The sequence below is a fragment of the Amyelois transitella genome, chromosome Z (genome assembly GCF_032362555.1).
Source record: "Amyelois transitella isolate CPQ chromosome Z, ilAmyTran1.1, whole genome shotgun sequence".
In the NCBI taxonomy this organism is placed as follows: Eukaryota; Metazoa; Arthropoda; class Insecta; order Lepidoptera; family Pyralidae; genus Amyelois; species Amyelois transitella.
The window spans coordinates 13,578,193-13,593,213 of NC_083535.1; the positions used below are offsets into that span (position 1 = coordinate 13,578,193).

At 34.5% G+C, this 15,021-nt stretch overlaps 3 protein-coding genes across 4 annotated transcripts in view; all 3 read left to right on the forward strand.

The window, feature by feature from the left end:
• LOC106129524 (inositol polyphosphate-4-phosphatase type I A) overlaps positions 1–7,138 on the forward strand; it is a 30,139-nt gene extending 23,001 nt beyond the window's left edge. Inside the window, exon 20 of the mRNA XM_060953543.1 lies at positions 132–7,138. Within this exon, the coding sequence (XP_060809526.1) occupies positions 132–264 (133 nt within the window). The 3' untranslated portion in view covers positions 265–7,138. The remainder of the gene's footprint in view (positions 1–131) is intronic.
• An 892-nt stretch (positions 7,139–8,030) lies between these two features.
• On the forward strand, positions 8,031–14,509 carry LOC106129525 (probable NADH dehydrogenase [ubiquinone] 1 alpha subcomplex subunit 12). Its single transcript, XM_060953837.1, has 4 exons — positions 8,031–8,138; positions 9,545–9,670; positions 10,698–10,890; positions 14,403–14,509. Exons 1-4 carry the CDS (start codon positions 8,031–8,033, stop codon positions 14,507–14,509), a joined length of 534 nt encoding a protein of 177 aa, XP_060809820.1.
• The window catches only part of LOC106129549 (protein apterous), an 81,732-nt gene continuing 81,193 nt past the window's right edge, over positions 14,483–15,021 (forward strand). For both annotated transcript variants that reach the window (XM_060953823.1, XM_013328147.2), the window contains exon 1: positions 14,483–14,623. In XM_060953823.1, the coding sequence (XP_060809806.1) occupies positions 14,588–14,623 (36 nt within the window). In that variant the 5' untranslated portion in view covers positions 14,483–14,587. The remainder of the gene's footprint in view (positions 14,624–15,021) is intronic.

Here is a 15,021-nt window from a genome sequence, read left to right on the forward strand (position 1 = left end):
TGTCATAATTAAAAAGGAATTCCAAATTACAAATGATTTATCTATCAGAAGCAATATTTCAGGCAAAATTTAAGTCACACATTTAAGAAATGAAACAAAACATATATACCTATCTCAATTTTTTTCAACAGTGAGGGCTGTCGCCGCGAGAACACGCACAAAAACATCGGCATTCGAAAGTACGCCTTCACGAAGAAGCAAGTCATGGCGCTCCCCCCGGAATATAGGCCTCCAGCGGGCACTTACGGCGCTTCCTCCACTTAGAACATGATCATTAGGTCTTTAGACCATATGCAAGGAGATTTACTGGAAGCAAGATTAACTAAGAAACAGTTTATAGCACTCCCGAAGGAATACAGGCCTGACTCTCAACTTTGATAAAAAATCTCATATAAGTCTCAGACGGGATATATTTACCGTGAAATTATTCTGTAGTCGTAAATTGAAATATTACATCTCTCTTTCTAATTGGTTTGTTTTTAAATGGATAGAACAATTCGAGTTTACTTTTTATTTCTTATTTTTTTAGATCATGTTTTTTTTTTTTCGGATTATATTTCTGTGGTCACTAAAGAACGCTTTAGTGACTAGAGACATTTTCTCTTAATTTTTATTTGTGAAAAGCATTAAAATTACCTACTTTTTTGTCTGCTTTCGCTAGAAGGAGTTATTTTTGGTGATTTAAAAGCTTTATATTTATATTTTTCTTTTGGAAAAGGTATTTTTATGTTTAGAAGGAACAGTCTAGTCGAAAATATTTTAAATCTAGCTGTTCGAGGGTATAAAATAAAAAAATATGATGATTTAAGTAAAGCCGGCAGAATATAAAACAGATTTACTGTGCGGATGTCATATAAGAGGTGGGATAACCCAACGATTGTTTTCCTTATATCGACTTATACGACATTCTCGCGAAAATGAACTATCCTATTAGTCTACATGGCATGTATGATAAATCGTCATAAAAAGGAAGTATTTGCCGCCGGCATTTACATTATATGTAAATATTGTAATGAATCATGTTACATATTGTGTCAATATAGTTTAGGATTAAGCCGAGTTATCCATTTACATTCACAAGACGTACGTTTTATCTTATCTCTCTTTCGTACTCTGAGGTAAATGGAAAAGATGAAAAGAGAAAGAATATAAGACTGTCTGCCTTGTCAACTTGGTAAATAGAACCGTAATAGGTACGGATATATGAGGTATGCCTTGAGAACAGTAGGCCAAAACTTTAAAACAGCGTAATTTATTTCTTATAAATCAATGTGCCACTAATTTTGAATGATATATCGACCCATTTAACTTATATGTTGATGTGAACGTGGGTTTATTTTTAGTTTCTGTTAACTGAAGTTTGAAAGTATAAAATTTGTACTTATTTACTGTTTACCTGATTTATGAATCAATTTAAAATACTTACTTTTTTTTAATATTAGAAGTAATTTTTTGTGTTTTCTTATTTTGTTATCTTAACAACGAAAATTACTTAACGTGAAGATACTTAAAATCGTTTATTATTTAAATTTAATTTAATTTATTGTGATAATAAATAAAATTTCACACTTATATATTAAAATTTTAAGTTTTCGCCTACTTATTAGAATAAAAAAATAATTGTCAGTAGAATTTATCTACGTAGCGTAGTAGTAATAAATCGAGCCATTCATGGCAACACTTGGAAAATATACTGAGTAAAAAAAAATAGAATAAATATTTTGTGTAAAAATTACTGAAACAAAATAAGTGTTCTCATGAATTAAATTTGAGACGTATTCCTTAATTATTTCTCAAAAATTATGATTGCACTAATTTGGGAGCACTGGTTATACAAATATTTTATGTCAGGATAATTGATATCTTAGACCAAAATCTTCCAATGTAGTTGCCAAGTTATGAGATAAGTACTTAATATATTCCTATATATATATTATATTTTCCATATCCTAGTTGATAATGTGATTGTGGAAAAGAGACTGTAAGGATGCATTTGAAATGTCTACAAAAACTTCTTGAATTATTATCTTTATAGTCTTAAATGAATTGACGGAATCTGATGGATAAATATTACTTCAAAAGTTAGTTTCAAATTGTCTTTATACAAGTGATTTATATTATTCATTACTACTTACTACAAATTCATCAATTAAATTAATTAGATCAATTTACATAAATAAATCACACAATTCTTTAATAATTTGACACGATTCAAAACTACGTGGTCTATTAAGTGGGTGTTTTCTGAAATAATTCGCACTAAAACAAACATATTTGCTAGTTTAACTGACAGCCATTTTGCCTAATCTCCTAAGCAAAATGGCCGTTCTTAAGATTTTCCTAATTCCTTCAATAGATTCTTAAAATTACAGAATATTAATAAACTTTTGAAAAATCATACTGTGATTGACGAGTGTAGCGGAACATAGCCTTAAATTGAATTTGTAATAGTTATTATAGAATCCGATAGATATAGATTTAATTACTGGTGCCAAAGTGAACACATTGCGCTGTTCAGAAATTTACCATTAATTGAATTGTTTTTCTTTTGGTATTTTTAATTTAAACCTTGAGGAAATAACGGACGCAATTAATAATTAAATCAAATTAAAATCTCAAAAATAAATATGTATTAAGTCTACATATAAAGATGATGAAAACAAACGAAATAACGAAAATTGATATAACGAAACCGCCGAGCTTGCATGAGAGTTATGAATGTGGATGAAGCGAAGGAAGTGTGCAGAGATCGTGGCAAGTGGAAAGATGTAGTATCTGCCTACCCCTCCGGGAAAGAGGCGTGATTTCATGTAAGATTGATTTCATATGTGGATGACGCAAATGAAGGATGCAAGGTTTGTAGCGAGTTAACTATTTGTTTTGGAAATTTAAAATACCAATTCACTGAACTTAATCTTTTACACTATGAGTTCATTTATTTTTGAAATTGTATATCTTGATTATGTCTGTAGTAACCTCTCGGCGCAAGCCCAGGGAGACAATTAGTTGCCCTGATTTCTTAATTACCGCATAAAAACTATTTATATCATTAAATAATAATCGACACTTTAAACATTTACCGCACAATATTGTGTCAAATACAGACTTAAATATTTTTAGTCTCATATTGTACTTAATCTGTATAGAATAATTGTATTGTAGTTGTTTGTATACTATTAAAACTAATTATCTATCATTAATTACAAGGTTTAGCGATCTGTGTACATTATTTATTTAGATGTGATTTTAGTAGACTTTTTTTAGACTTTATTATACTTTTTTTATCTGATTCTTTAATAAGACTAGCTTTTTAATATGAAATTCATATTCTAGGCAGTTCAACAATAGAAAAAGGCCTTTTTCTACTTATGTACAGTGAGACACATAGAAAAGTAGATGCACAACCTACTTAGATATATAAGAGATGCACCAAATTTTCTATTTGCCCCACTGTACACTTTCAATAATATATACTTACGTTATATAGACTGATTCGTTCCCACAGCAGGATATATTTTATTTTTCTATAAATCAACGTTGTATAAATTAAATAGCACATACTATCTATAAATAATGTAGTATAAACTTATATGTATATAATGTAATAAATTAGTACGGAAATAATAGATTTTTGAGGCATATTGAGACAACATAGTTTATCGGAGTGACTGAGTTATTATACTTCATACTACATCGATGCATTTAAGCTGTTCACTTTATAATTACATATATATGTTCAGCGCGTTGTAAGGCGTGGCGCAGATTACGAAAAGTAGAAGTTTTGACCACGAATTGGGTGGATTTAACAAATATATGCGGGACAGATTACACAGATGAGTTAGCCTCGAAGTTAGTTCGAGACTTGTGTTAAGAGATACTAACTCAACGTTACTTAATTTAATTAATATATACTTGTATGTATAGATTATTCATTCAAGAATCAGGCCAGTGCCGTGTGGTTCCCGGCACCAATACAGAAAAGAATAGGACCACTCCATCTCTTTCCCATGGATGTCGTAAAAGGCGACTAAGGGATAGGCTTACAAACTTGGGATTCTTTTTAGGCGATGGGCTAGCAACCTGTCACTAGTTGAATCTCAATTCTATCGTTAAGCCAAATAGCTGAACGTGGCCATTCAGTCTTTTCAAGACTGTCGGCTCTGTCTACCCCGCAAGGGATATAGACGTGACGGTATGTATGTAAGAATCAGGCCAATCAGAGAAAGTGCTTTTTCACATCACGCCCTGGCCGGGATTCGAACCCGGACCTCCGGTATGACAGACAAGCTACCGAGGCAGTCAAAATGTTGGTCATGAGGATAGATGTAGTCTCTTTATAATGCAAATAAGGCGTGGTTCTCATATTTCATCTATCGAAGGAAAAATATACCGTTGTCTGCTCAGCGCCTTATAATGTCGGCATAATCAAAACGGGAAAAACATATATTAATAGCAGTCTTAATTAGGCGGGTATATACATAGGTTTGATTTCCACTCTTAACAGTTTTTTCTTTCATTTATATCTAAAGGTTAATTTATGTCAAAGCAATTATTAGAAAGATGACAGCAAATCCCGTGTCAAAAATAATATAATTATTGTTTTTATGTGTCATAATTTAATGTCATTTATTAAATGTTAAGTTTAGTATACACTTACGTGTTTATAAGATACCACGGTTCGGTTCAATATGTTTAATTTGTACTTAGTTGTGAACTGCATTACGTGGGTATACTTCCCAAGTTAACGTGGTAGTGATAAAAACTATATGTTCATACGAATTTGATGTAAAAGTAGCTGGTGCATTGATTGGAAAGCTTGACGTAGCCTTGGTAATGTAATAAAAAAGTATAAAAATCACCCCTGTCAAAAATATAACAAAAAAATTATCTAACAATAATAAACGGTTATTTATATTATGGCAACATTTATATGTACCGTTTTATTTTATCGGCCTCCTTTATGGCGCTGACGAAAATATTGTCTTTGAATATGCTAAAATATCTATTTTAGATTTTTGATTACAGTTTAGATTTTTTACAAATTCGTTACTTTATTATGTACCTACATCTTCAATATTAAAATGTATATCTTATTACTTCCTAATCTATTTATTTACCTTTCATCGTTTGCAACCCTCATCATCGAGTTTCGCAACCAGTTGTGAAAAAGGAATTTATTTTTTTCCACTAATAGCGTTGAACTTGGGAAAATGTACCAGCAGTGAGCAAATATAAATAGATTCTTTATATTTTATTATAAGTAAGCTTTTTATGTCTTGTTGTCATGTTATGTGTGTTAAGATATTTAGGGTATAAAACATACATACACATGCAAAGGAATAGTAAAACATTGTAAATATGCGGCGTGGAAATTGATTTGTTTATTTTGGATAAATTAATTTTCTTTGGTATGTTTTCACACATAACTATTTTGGGATGGTATAATTTATTTTTTTCTATAAAAGTATACTATATTTAAGTTTTTACGCCATTTAATGTGCTATATTTACTACTTACTATAAGTTTATTTGTTAACTTTAGATATTTCCATGTTATTAAGATGTTTTCAGAAAATGTCCTACATATTTTTCACGCCTCATACAGGTTAGATTGTTTTGCAATTCTAAATAATGCCATAAGTTATATTATATTTAGTGACACAACATAATAGTTTCAATAATTATGCCAATTAGGTTGAAATTACTGTATTTACATCTCCGTTTGTGACAAAAATTATAGCGTGCCATATATCTGTTGTCAATTATATACTTGGTTAATTTACTGTAACTATATTAATGTACTTACTTTTGTTTTTCATTTAACAAACAAGTCAAAAACGTTCCGAAAAAGATATGTTTCCCTAAGCCTTAGTTACATCGCGTTTTTAAAAAATATACTAAGATATTTCAATATAATATTTAAGCTGGAATATGGCATTTTAAAAGTAATATTTTGTAATGGCGTGAAAAGATATGATTGTAAATAACAGGGTGTATTGTTTAAATAATATGAAATGTGATTCAAGCAGTTCGATTTATTTATAATTTTTTGTAATAAACAAAAAGCCGGCCAAGCGCGAGTCGGATTCGTGCACGAGCGGTTCCGTAACATCAACAGGAAAATGGTCGTTTCTATCATTTTATTAAAATCTATAAAAAAATTGCTTAAAAATTACGTTGTACTTAATGTTTTATATTATTTTTTATTTAGTATTTTTTGTCAGCCTTCTAGCTATCACTGTTTAGGAGATACAGCCAGGTGACAGACAGACAGACAGCGGAGGCTCAGTAATAGAGTAGACTTTTACCTTTTAGGTACTTCCAAAACTGCTTCAAAATAATGAATTTTGTTCAGTATATCTTCTTCTTTCTATTATCTTAAGACGTAGCGCAGTGGTAAGCATGCTTGCTTACCTCCCGAGTCGCAAGATACGTTTTAAGATGGGTTTGGACATGAAAAATTATGTTTGTGAGTTCGAATCATGCCTATGATTTTTATCTTTATCTATGTATTTGTAACAAAATATTTAATTAACACGCGTACACGTGTAATTTACATTGAACCAGTCTTTTGGCATCAAACAATTGATGGGTCTTTTTTAATTTAGTTTATTTATAATGGCGTGAACGTGACCTATCAGACTTTTCAAGACTGTTGGCTCTGTCTACCCCGCAAGGGATATAGACGTGATTATATGTATGTGTGTATATATTATGGGACTAAAGGCTATGGCCAATTAATGTGGATTTTTTTTTGAAGGCGATTTGATGGCAACCTGTCACTATTTGAATTTAATTTCTATCACTGAGTCACACTGCTGAACGTGGCCTTTTAGTCCTTACAAGACTGTTGGCTCTGTCTACCCCGCAAGGGATACAAACGTGACTTTATGTATGTATCTTCTTGTCTTGGTCTTGTATATTATATTATTATTATATTGTATATTTCTTTTTACATGATATATATTAATAATTATAACTACAACTAGTTTATTTAGCGTCTTCCAGCAACTAATATCCTTAAAGTTCATTTATACGGTAAAGTAATTGTAATTCCTTCTTAGTTTCGATTAGGCTGTGAACAATCTTGAATGTGGATTGATTGTTAAATAATAAATTATTACTTATGTTGCTTTAACTTTTGTTTGTTTTACTCAATACCTTGTACACCTGTTTATTTTAATCTAAAAACGATTTTATAAGAGCGACAGAGAAGGCTGAATATTGTTAACGGCTTTAGATGGAGAAATTCTCTGCCGCAAGCGCGACGCCGTATTTATCGCGCGAAAAAAAGCGAAACAGCGAATGACTTGCGATATAAGCGACGTCTCGCGCGCCGTGCTTTTGGTGTAAAATCGCCTTTACCATAGATCGAAATAATATAATATGAATCCTACTAATATTATAAATGGGAAAGTTACCTAGTGAGTATTTCAGGATGTCAGTATGGATGTTTGTTACTCTTTCACCAAAAAACAACTGAACTAATTACGATGAAATTTGGTATGTAAGTAGCTGTAGACCCAGAATAACATATACTTTTTATCCCGGAGTTCCCGCGGGATTGATTCCACGCGGACGAAGTCGCGGGTGGCCTCTAGTAATCCATGCCTTTTCCTTGGATGGCGACTAAGGAAAGGCTAATAAGCTAGGGATTCTACTTTTAGGCGATGGGTTTAAGTCTCTTAAACATAGTCTGCTCTATGCAACCGGAGGACGTGATTATTTGTTTGTAATACGTCTATCGGAATATTCTATTCTATAAAACCGTTTAAGGCGGGCAAAAGTTATTTGTAGTAGTGGGATCTCTTTGGTCGCGAATTAAAATTATGACTAGGTATAAAAAAAAACACATTTTACGTACTTTCATAAGGTCATTGCTGACACATGCCTGACTAGTTGTCACAAAACTAATCAAAATATTACGTAGCCACTCCACACATAATCTAAAACAAGAAGAAACTTTGGTTTTGTTGAACTTTAATTCTGACCTCTTTGTGATTTGGCGCCAAATTATTATAATTCATAGCCATGTCTATCGTACCCTTTGATAAATTCTCGCGGTTTTTTAGGATCATCTCCCAACATGGCGGCATCATCAATTCTATTCTGGATTTGTGGAGGCACGATACCTTGAAGGTTGGTATTTTCTATGATTTCCATATGATGCAAGGTCTGGTCTCAATTCTATTATTAAGCCAAACAGCTGAACGTGGCCTTTCAGTCTTTTCAAGACTGTTCGCTCTGTCTACCCCCAAGGGATATAGACGTGATGATATGTATGTATGTACAAAGTCTGGTTAAGACTGTGGCGCCAAAAGTCACAACAAACCAAACGCGACGCTATTAGTCAAAAAACATCGAAAAGTCTAAATCGCGCAAGCAAAGATTTCACGCGTTGGAGCAGATATACAACCTCCGACACAACAAAGTAGGAGCCGCGGTTCCCCAGATGTCACACCTAGCCTGGCTGAAGATCTTCCCTTTGGTGGCGGTCGAGCCGAATCGTCGCTCCCGCTACAAGACTAAGGGATAGGCTTATAAACTTGGGACTCATCTTGTCGGCAATGTGCTAGTAATCTGTCACTATTTGAGTCTCAATTTGATACTAATGCCATACACCTGAACGTGACCTTTCAGTTCTAAACTGTTGGCTCTGTATACCCAGCAAGGGATATAGACGTGACTATTGTTGTTATACAACCTTGAAGGTTGGTTTATTTTCTATTTTAATAAGGTATGTACAAGGTGTGGTAGCGGAGTAATCATAGTGTGCTAGCTGCTTGTCAGTACCTAATTGAGTGTTTGGTATAGAATTAAAGGGTGACTAAACTTAGTATTCTTCTTATTATACGATAGGCTAGCAATCATAGTAAGTAGGTATCTGAAAATCAATAACGTCACAAGGCTATACCTACAGCTGAACGCGGCCTTCGAGAAACTATATTGGCTATGACCACTTAAATATGTATTAAAATGTTTGCATGTTTCAATTTAATACACCCTGTATACATCGTTAGCAATCCAATCCTTATAAAATGTCTAATCCTGAGAGCTATTGTCAAAAATGTGTATCTATTCTAATATTATAAAGCTGAAGAATTGAAAAATTATTTTTGCGTTGAACAGACCATTATCGAGGAAGGCTTTAGGCTATATAACATCACACTGCAACTATTAGGAGCGAAGAAATAATGGAAAATGTGAAAAAAAAAAAAACAGGGAAAATTATTCATCCTTGAAAACAGTCAACAGTCTTGAAAAGACTGATAGGCTACGCTCAGCTATTTGGCTTAATGATAGAATTGAGATTCAAATAGTGACAGGTTGCTAGCCCATCGCCTAAGAATCCCAAGTTTGTAAGCCTATCCCTTAGTCGCCTTTTACGACATCCATGACATAGTGACAGGTTGCTGGCCCATCGCCTAAAAAAGAACCACACGTTTGTAAGCCTATCTCTAAATCGCCTTTTACGACATCCATGGGAAAGGGATGGAGTGGTCCTATTCTTTGTTGTATCTGTGTGATGTGTCATATGGTTACAGGAAGGGATGCTGGTGGGCGTTGACAGCATGGGCAACAAGTACTACCAGAACTGCAACTACATGCTGGGTCGCAACCGCTGGGTTATCTACAATTCCAACGTCAAGTTCGAGTATGACGCCAGTCAGGTCTGTCATGTTCTACTTCTTCCACCCGGCTTTAGTCCCGGTCGCATCCTCACCACTCTGGAGAGGAGCCCGGGGTATGCCTTTGACCATGGATCCTGGATTGGGCGAGTCAGGTGTTTACACGAAGCGACTCCCGTCTGACATCCGCAACTATCGCAGGTGAACCTAATCCGTATTGGATCGATTATGGTTACGCATCCAGTTGCCTGAATGTGCAGGTTTCCTCACGATGTTTTCCCTCACCGTAAGAACGTCGGTAAGAAATAAATAGATATATACGGGACAAATTACACAGATTGAGTTAGCCTCGAAGTAAGTTCGACACTTGTGTTACGAGATACTAATTCAACGATACTATATTTTATAGTAAATACTTATATAGATAAACATCCATGACCCAGGCCAATCAGAAAAAGTTCTTTTCTCATCATGCCCTGGCCGGGATTCGAACCTGGGACCTTCGGTGTCGCAGACAAGCGTACTACCGCTGCGCCACAGAGGCCGTCATCAAACTAATGTACATAACTTCGAAAGTAGTACCTACTTGGCCGAGGTGGGATTTGAATCTGTGCCCTTTTTGCACATACGCATTTCAACCGGGCATGTTACCGATTCAACCACCGACGCTTGTCTCTCCTCCTCCTCTTGGTATAAACCCCGATTAATTCGGCCTCTGTGGCGCAGCGGTAGTGCGCTTGTCGGTGTGAACCGGAGGTTCCAGGTTCGAACCCGGCGAAGGCATGATAAGAAACGAATTTTCTTTGATTGGCCTCGGTCTTGGATGTTTACCTATCTTATTTAGATATTTATTCCAACTTTCTTTCATTAAGCCAAGCAGCTGAACGTGGCCTATCAGTCTTTTCAAGACTGTTGGCTCTGCCTACCGCGCAAGGGATATAGACAGGATTGTCTGTGTGTGTATGTAGGTGTATGGTAAAAAAAAAATGGAGTGTTACTATTCTAAAGTCGCGGAAACCACACGGCTGTTCATTAAACTACTTCGGATGGATTCTATACCTACCTCCAGGTGTCCCCCGAGTGGTACGGCTGGCTTCATTACAAGACCGACTGCAAGCCGTGCGAGGACCTGGCCAAGTACTGCCTCTGCTGCTGCAGCTGGTACCACCGCTGGCTGCTTCCCCACCAGGAGAACGCGACTGGCACCGAGCAGGCGTACTACCCTTACAGCACTGTTGTTCAGCCCATATCTGTTTGGAACGGTAATCTTACCAATATTATATATGTGTGTGTATGTTTGTTACTCTTTCACGCGAAAACCACTGCAACGATTACGATGGAATTTGGTATGTAGGTAGCTGGAGATCCAGAATAACATGTAGGCTACTTTTTATCCCGGAGTTCCCGCGGGATTGATAGGGTTTCCATGCGGAAGAAGTCGCGGGCGGCCCCTAGTTAATGATCTATATATACATATGAGACTAGCTTTCCCGGCAAACGTAGTTTTACCATATAAATGTTTGTTATTTCTAGTTAAAAAAAATGTTAAGGGGGTATGAAAAATAGATGTTGGCCGATTCTCAGATCTACTCAATATGGTAACAAAATTTCATGAGAATTGGTCAACCCGTTTCGGAGGAGTACGGGAATGAACATAATGACACGAGAATTTTATATATGTATACGATTATTAAGTTGGTACTAGCCTTTACCTTTAACTAACTTTAACTTTTGATTTAAAATATTAGTTAGGAGTAGGGATTATGATTTATAGGTACAAACAATACGAAAAACATTTTATTATCTTTTCACACTACTAATTAATAAATAGAAAAGGTTCGTTTTTTTGTATGTTTGTAACGAATTAACTCAAAAAATATTGAACTTAGTTTCACGCAAGTGGGGCAGATATACAATCACTATAGAATACACCCTCGGGAGTGACATAAGCTACTTTTTTTTTCGGAATATCTCACGGCGCGAAGCATCGCGCGAAATCTAGGTTAATATAAGTACTTATGCAATAAAGTTAAGGTGTTTGGCATAGTGAGTGCATTTACAAAGACACTAGCTGTGCCCGCGACTTCGTCCGCGTGAAATAGTTATTTTGGGCATCATTGAAGCCCTCAGGGAAGAAAAATTTTCCCCGTTTTTTTCACATTTTCCATTATTTCTTTGCTCCTTATAGTTGCAGTGTGATGTTAAAAGCCTTCATCGATAAATTGTCTGTTCACCGCAAAAATAATTTTTCAATTCAAACCAGTCGTTCCTGAGATTAGCGCGTTCAAACAAACAAACTCTTCAGCTTTGTAAGTAATATTAGTAGGTATAGATTTTTCAAAATCTGCACTCCACAGATGGCGCTATGAGTAGGTGCAAACGTTTTATATAATTTACGATTGACCTAATTTCACACGAACTCAACGAACCGATAACTTTGTTAATTAATTTTAATAACTGCCACGATCACTGATCAACTTTTTGATTAATGGCTCCAGGGAATCATATTTTCAAATTAAGTTAATTAACTGAGGGATAATTAGAAAAATAGGGACCTCCTTTGTGAAAGCACGCCGGTTATTATAACCGATATAAACTTGAAATTAACTACAATGCAACAATTGTAACACTCAAATATTTGTAATCATGGACGGGTGATTCTCGTGACAAGGACTATAATCTCTCAATTAAGTAGATATTTTGCTTTGCATCTACCTACTTAAATCATTCAGAATTATTCATCAATACATACATATAATCATGTCTATGTCTCTTGCAGGGTAGACAGAGCCAACAGTCTGGAATTTTCGAAGTTCTCGAATTCATTATAAACTTATTGAAGAAAATATCTGTACAAAGGGAATGTTTAAATTTTTTACGATATGAAGGTTGGCGAAGGTTTTATCTGCGGATGTTGACATAAATCAATGTCCGACACAGCAGTCGCATTATGACATTGATTTATGATATTTTGAATGTTGTTCTATTATTTTTTTGTACAAGATATTTGAATTTAAAAAAAAAAATATGTTAGTAAGTTGGTAAGTATAGAACAAATATGTTTATTGACGATTATTGAATCGTAACTCCACCATCGCTTAAAATAAAAACTCAATGTAAAAATTTTTGGGATTGAGGTTAAATTATCTGAATATTTTCAAATTTAACAACGATATTATAAAGTTTAGTAGGTACAATTATCAAGTTACAATTTTTAAATTGCTAAAGTCAAAAGTAAAATCTTAGGATCGTAATGTGAGGTCGTGAGAAATCGCATCGGTATCTATGTATAGAGTATAGGTACCTATTTACTATTATATTATATATAACTTATTATAATAATTAACTGTCAAAATAAAACAACATTATATTAACTGTCAAAACTCATATAAGTAGTTGGACACGTTTAAACTAGTTTTTAATTTGTTTGTTTCAGGATGTTCAACCCAGCGCCCAGCATGCAAATGACCATAGGTCGCGGTGACCACTTACCTTCATGCTCGCGTTGAAACTGCATCACATAACAACATAAAACATAACATATAATCACGTCTATATCCCGTGCAGGGTAGACAGAGCCAACAGTCATCGAAATACTTGGGTCACGTTCATCTGTATAAAATACTAAAGGCCGCCCGCGACTTCGTCCGCATGGAAACCCTATCAAACCCGCGGGAACTCTGAGATGAAAAGTAGCCTGTGCGTTATTTTGGGTCTTCAGTTACCAACATACTAAATTTCATCGTAATCGGTTCAGTAGTTTTTGCGTGAAAGAGTAACAAACATCCATCATACTGACATCCTGACATATTCACAAACTTTCGCATTTATAATATTAGTAGGATTATTTTTATTCTCTTATGTAAGTTATAAATTATGAAATATATGTACCAATGTACCTAATTAAAGATTATAATACCAATTAAGTCTTATTTTTGTGTTGATAAATTCCGATATGACGACCTCGGATATTATAGGTGTACGACGTACGACCCGATCGTCGTATACGTGGTAGGGTTCCGTGAAAAGGGGTCCAAATATATATTTCCATATAAAGTAATTTAAGTCAGATATAAGCGTTTTCAGTCTAGATTACGTTCTTACCTATCTGGAGTGGTACCCGAGTTTGCCCTGTGACCACGATCGTAGGGAAGTCAGGTATTTACACTAAGTGACTCCCACAACCTTTGCGGGGGAACCTAACTCATATTGGATCATAGTTGCACATACAGTCGCCTGAATGTGCAGTTTTCCTTTTTTACATATCTACCTACATACAAAAAATCACGCCTCTTTCACTTTTTTTCGAGTTTTTTTTAAAACTTTGATTAATTTAATTCGTCATTAGGTTGGTAGGTACCTATATGTATTAATAAAAAAATTATAATTAAACAAAAACAGAATTACCAAAGTAACACCGTTTAATTTTGGCGATACTCGCTAGCGATTGTTTTGCACAAGTTAGGCTTTAAATAAAAAAAAATGTTTCTAATTAAATGAAATGGATTCAAAGAAGAAATAAAAATTAACATTCATTTCTTTTTTAAATTCATTCGCCTAAAAATTTGAAGTTTACATTACCTATACATGATTCATCTAAAACATATTTAGGTAAACATGTTGATTTATTTAAATAAAAAAAAAAAAAAAAAACAATTCATCCATCAATATTTTAGCAAAAGCGGCGAGAATTTGTTCGCACACGTCAAAAGGTAGGAAAATCATATCGTTTCGCGGCTAACTTCGGCGTCAAAACAACATTTGGCGCGTTCAGGTTCCCCCAGCGCGGGGGGCGTGTCGGGAGGCGGGGCAGCCACCTCCTGGCTCCTGGTGCTCGGAGCGCACCAGTCGGCCGGCGACCTCCGGCAGCGCGCGGTGTGATGCCACGTGAGTGAGTGACGTGTTGTGGGGCAAAGGCCCGCTCGTTCGAAAATAGAAAACGGAAAAATTGAACCCCAGATGGGAGTGTACGAGGAGAGGGGGACGATGCACTGGGTAATTCTTTTTTTTTTTTTTAATTTTTCATTCACTGTTGAAATTTTATCTTTAAGTTTAGACAGTATAGACATTTATTACCATTTATAAGTAGTATAAATATAAATAAAGAACATTTTTTTAAAATTAAGTTTATGATGAAACGTACCTAATGCAAATTGATAAACTTTAAGCAAAATAGGTATAAAAAATAAAAACAAATTTGACCTTCAATTAAATAAATAATAACTTAATTTAGAAAAATCTTAGCATTTTTGGCTGAATTATCTTTAGAAATATTTATACTTAATTAGTAGGTACGGGCTATTAATATTCTAAATTTTATAATTACGATCAGGAATTTAAAGATAATACTTCATTAGATTAATTATATAAAATTATATATATTCCCTATGCAT

Coding starts and splice junctions, on each gene's coding strand:
- LOC106129525 (XM_060953837.1), top strand. CDS start 8,031: ATGTCTATCGTACCCTTTGATAAATTCTCGCGGTTTTTTAGGATCATC. Junction 8,139..9,544: donor GGAGGCACGATACCTTGAAG/GTTGGTATTTTC, acceptor ATATGGTTACAG/GAAGGGATGCTGGTGGGCGT. Junction 10,891..14,402: donor GCCCATATCTGTTTGGAACG/GTAATCTTACCA, acceptor TGGCGCGTTCAG/GTTCCCCCAGCGCGGGGGGC.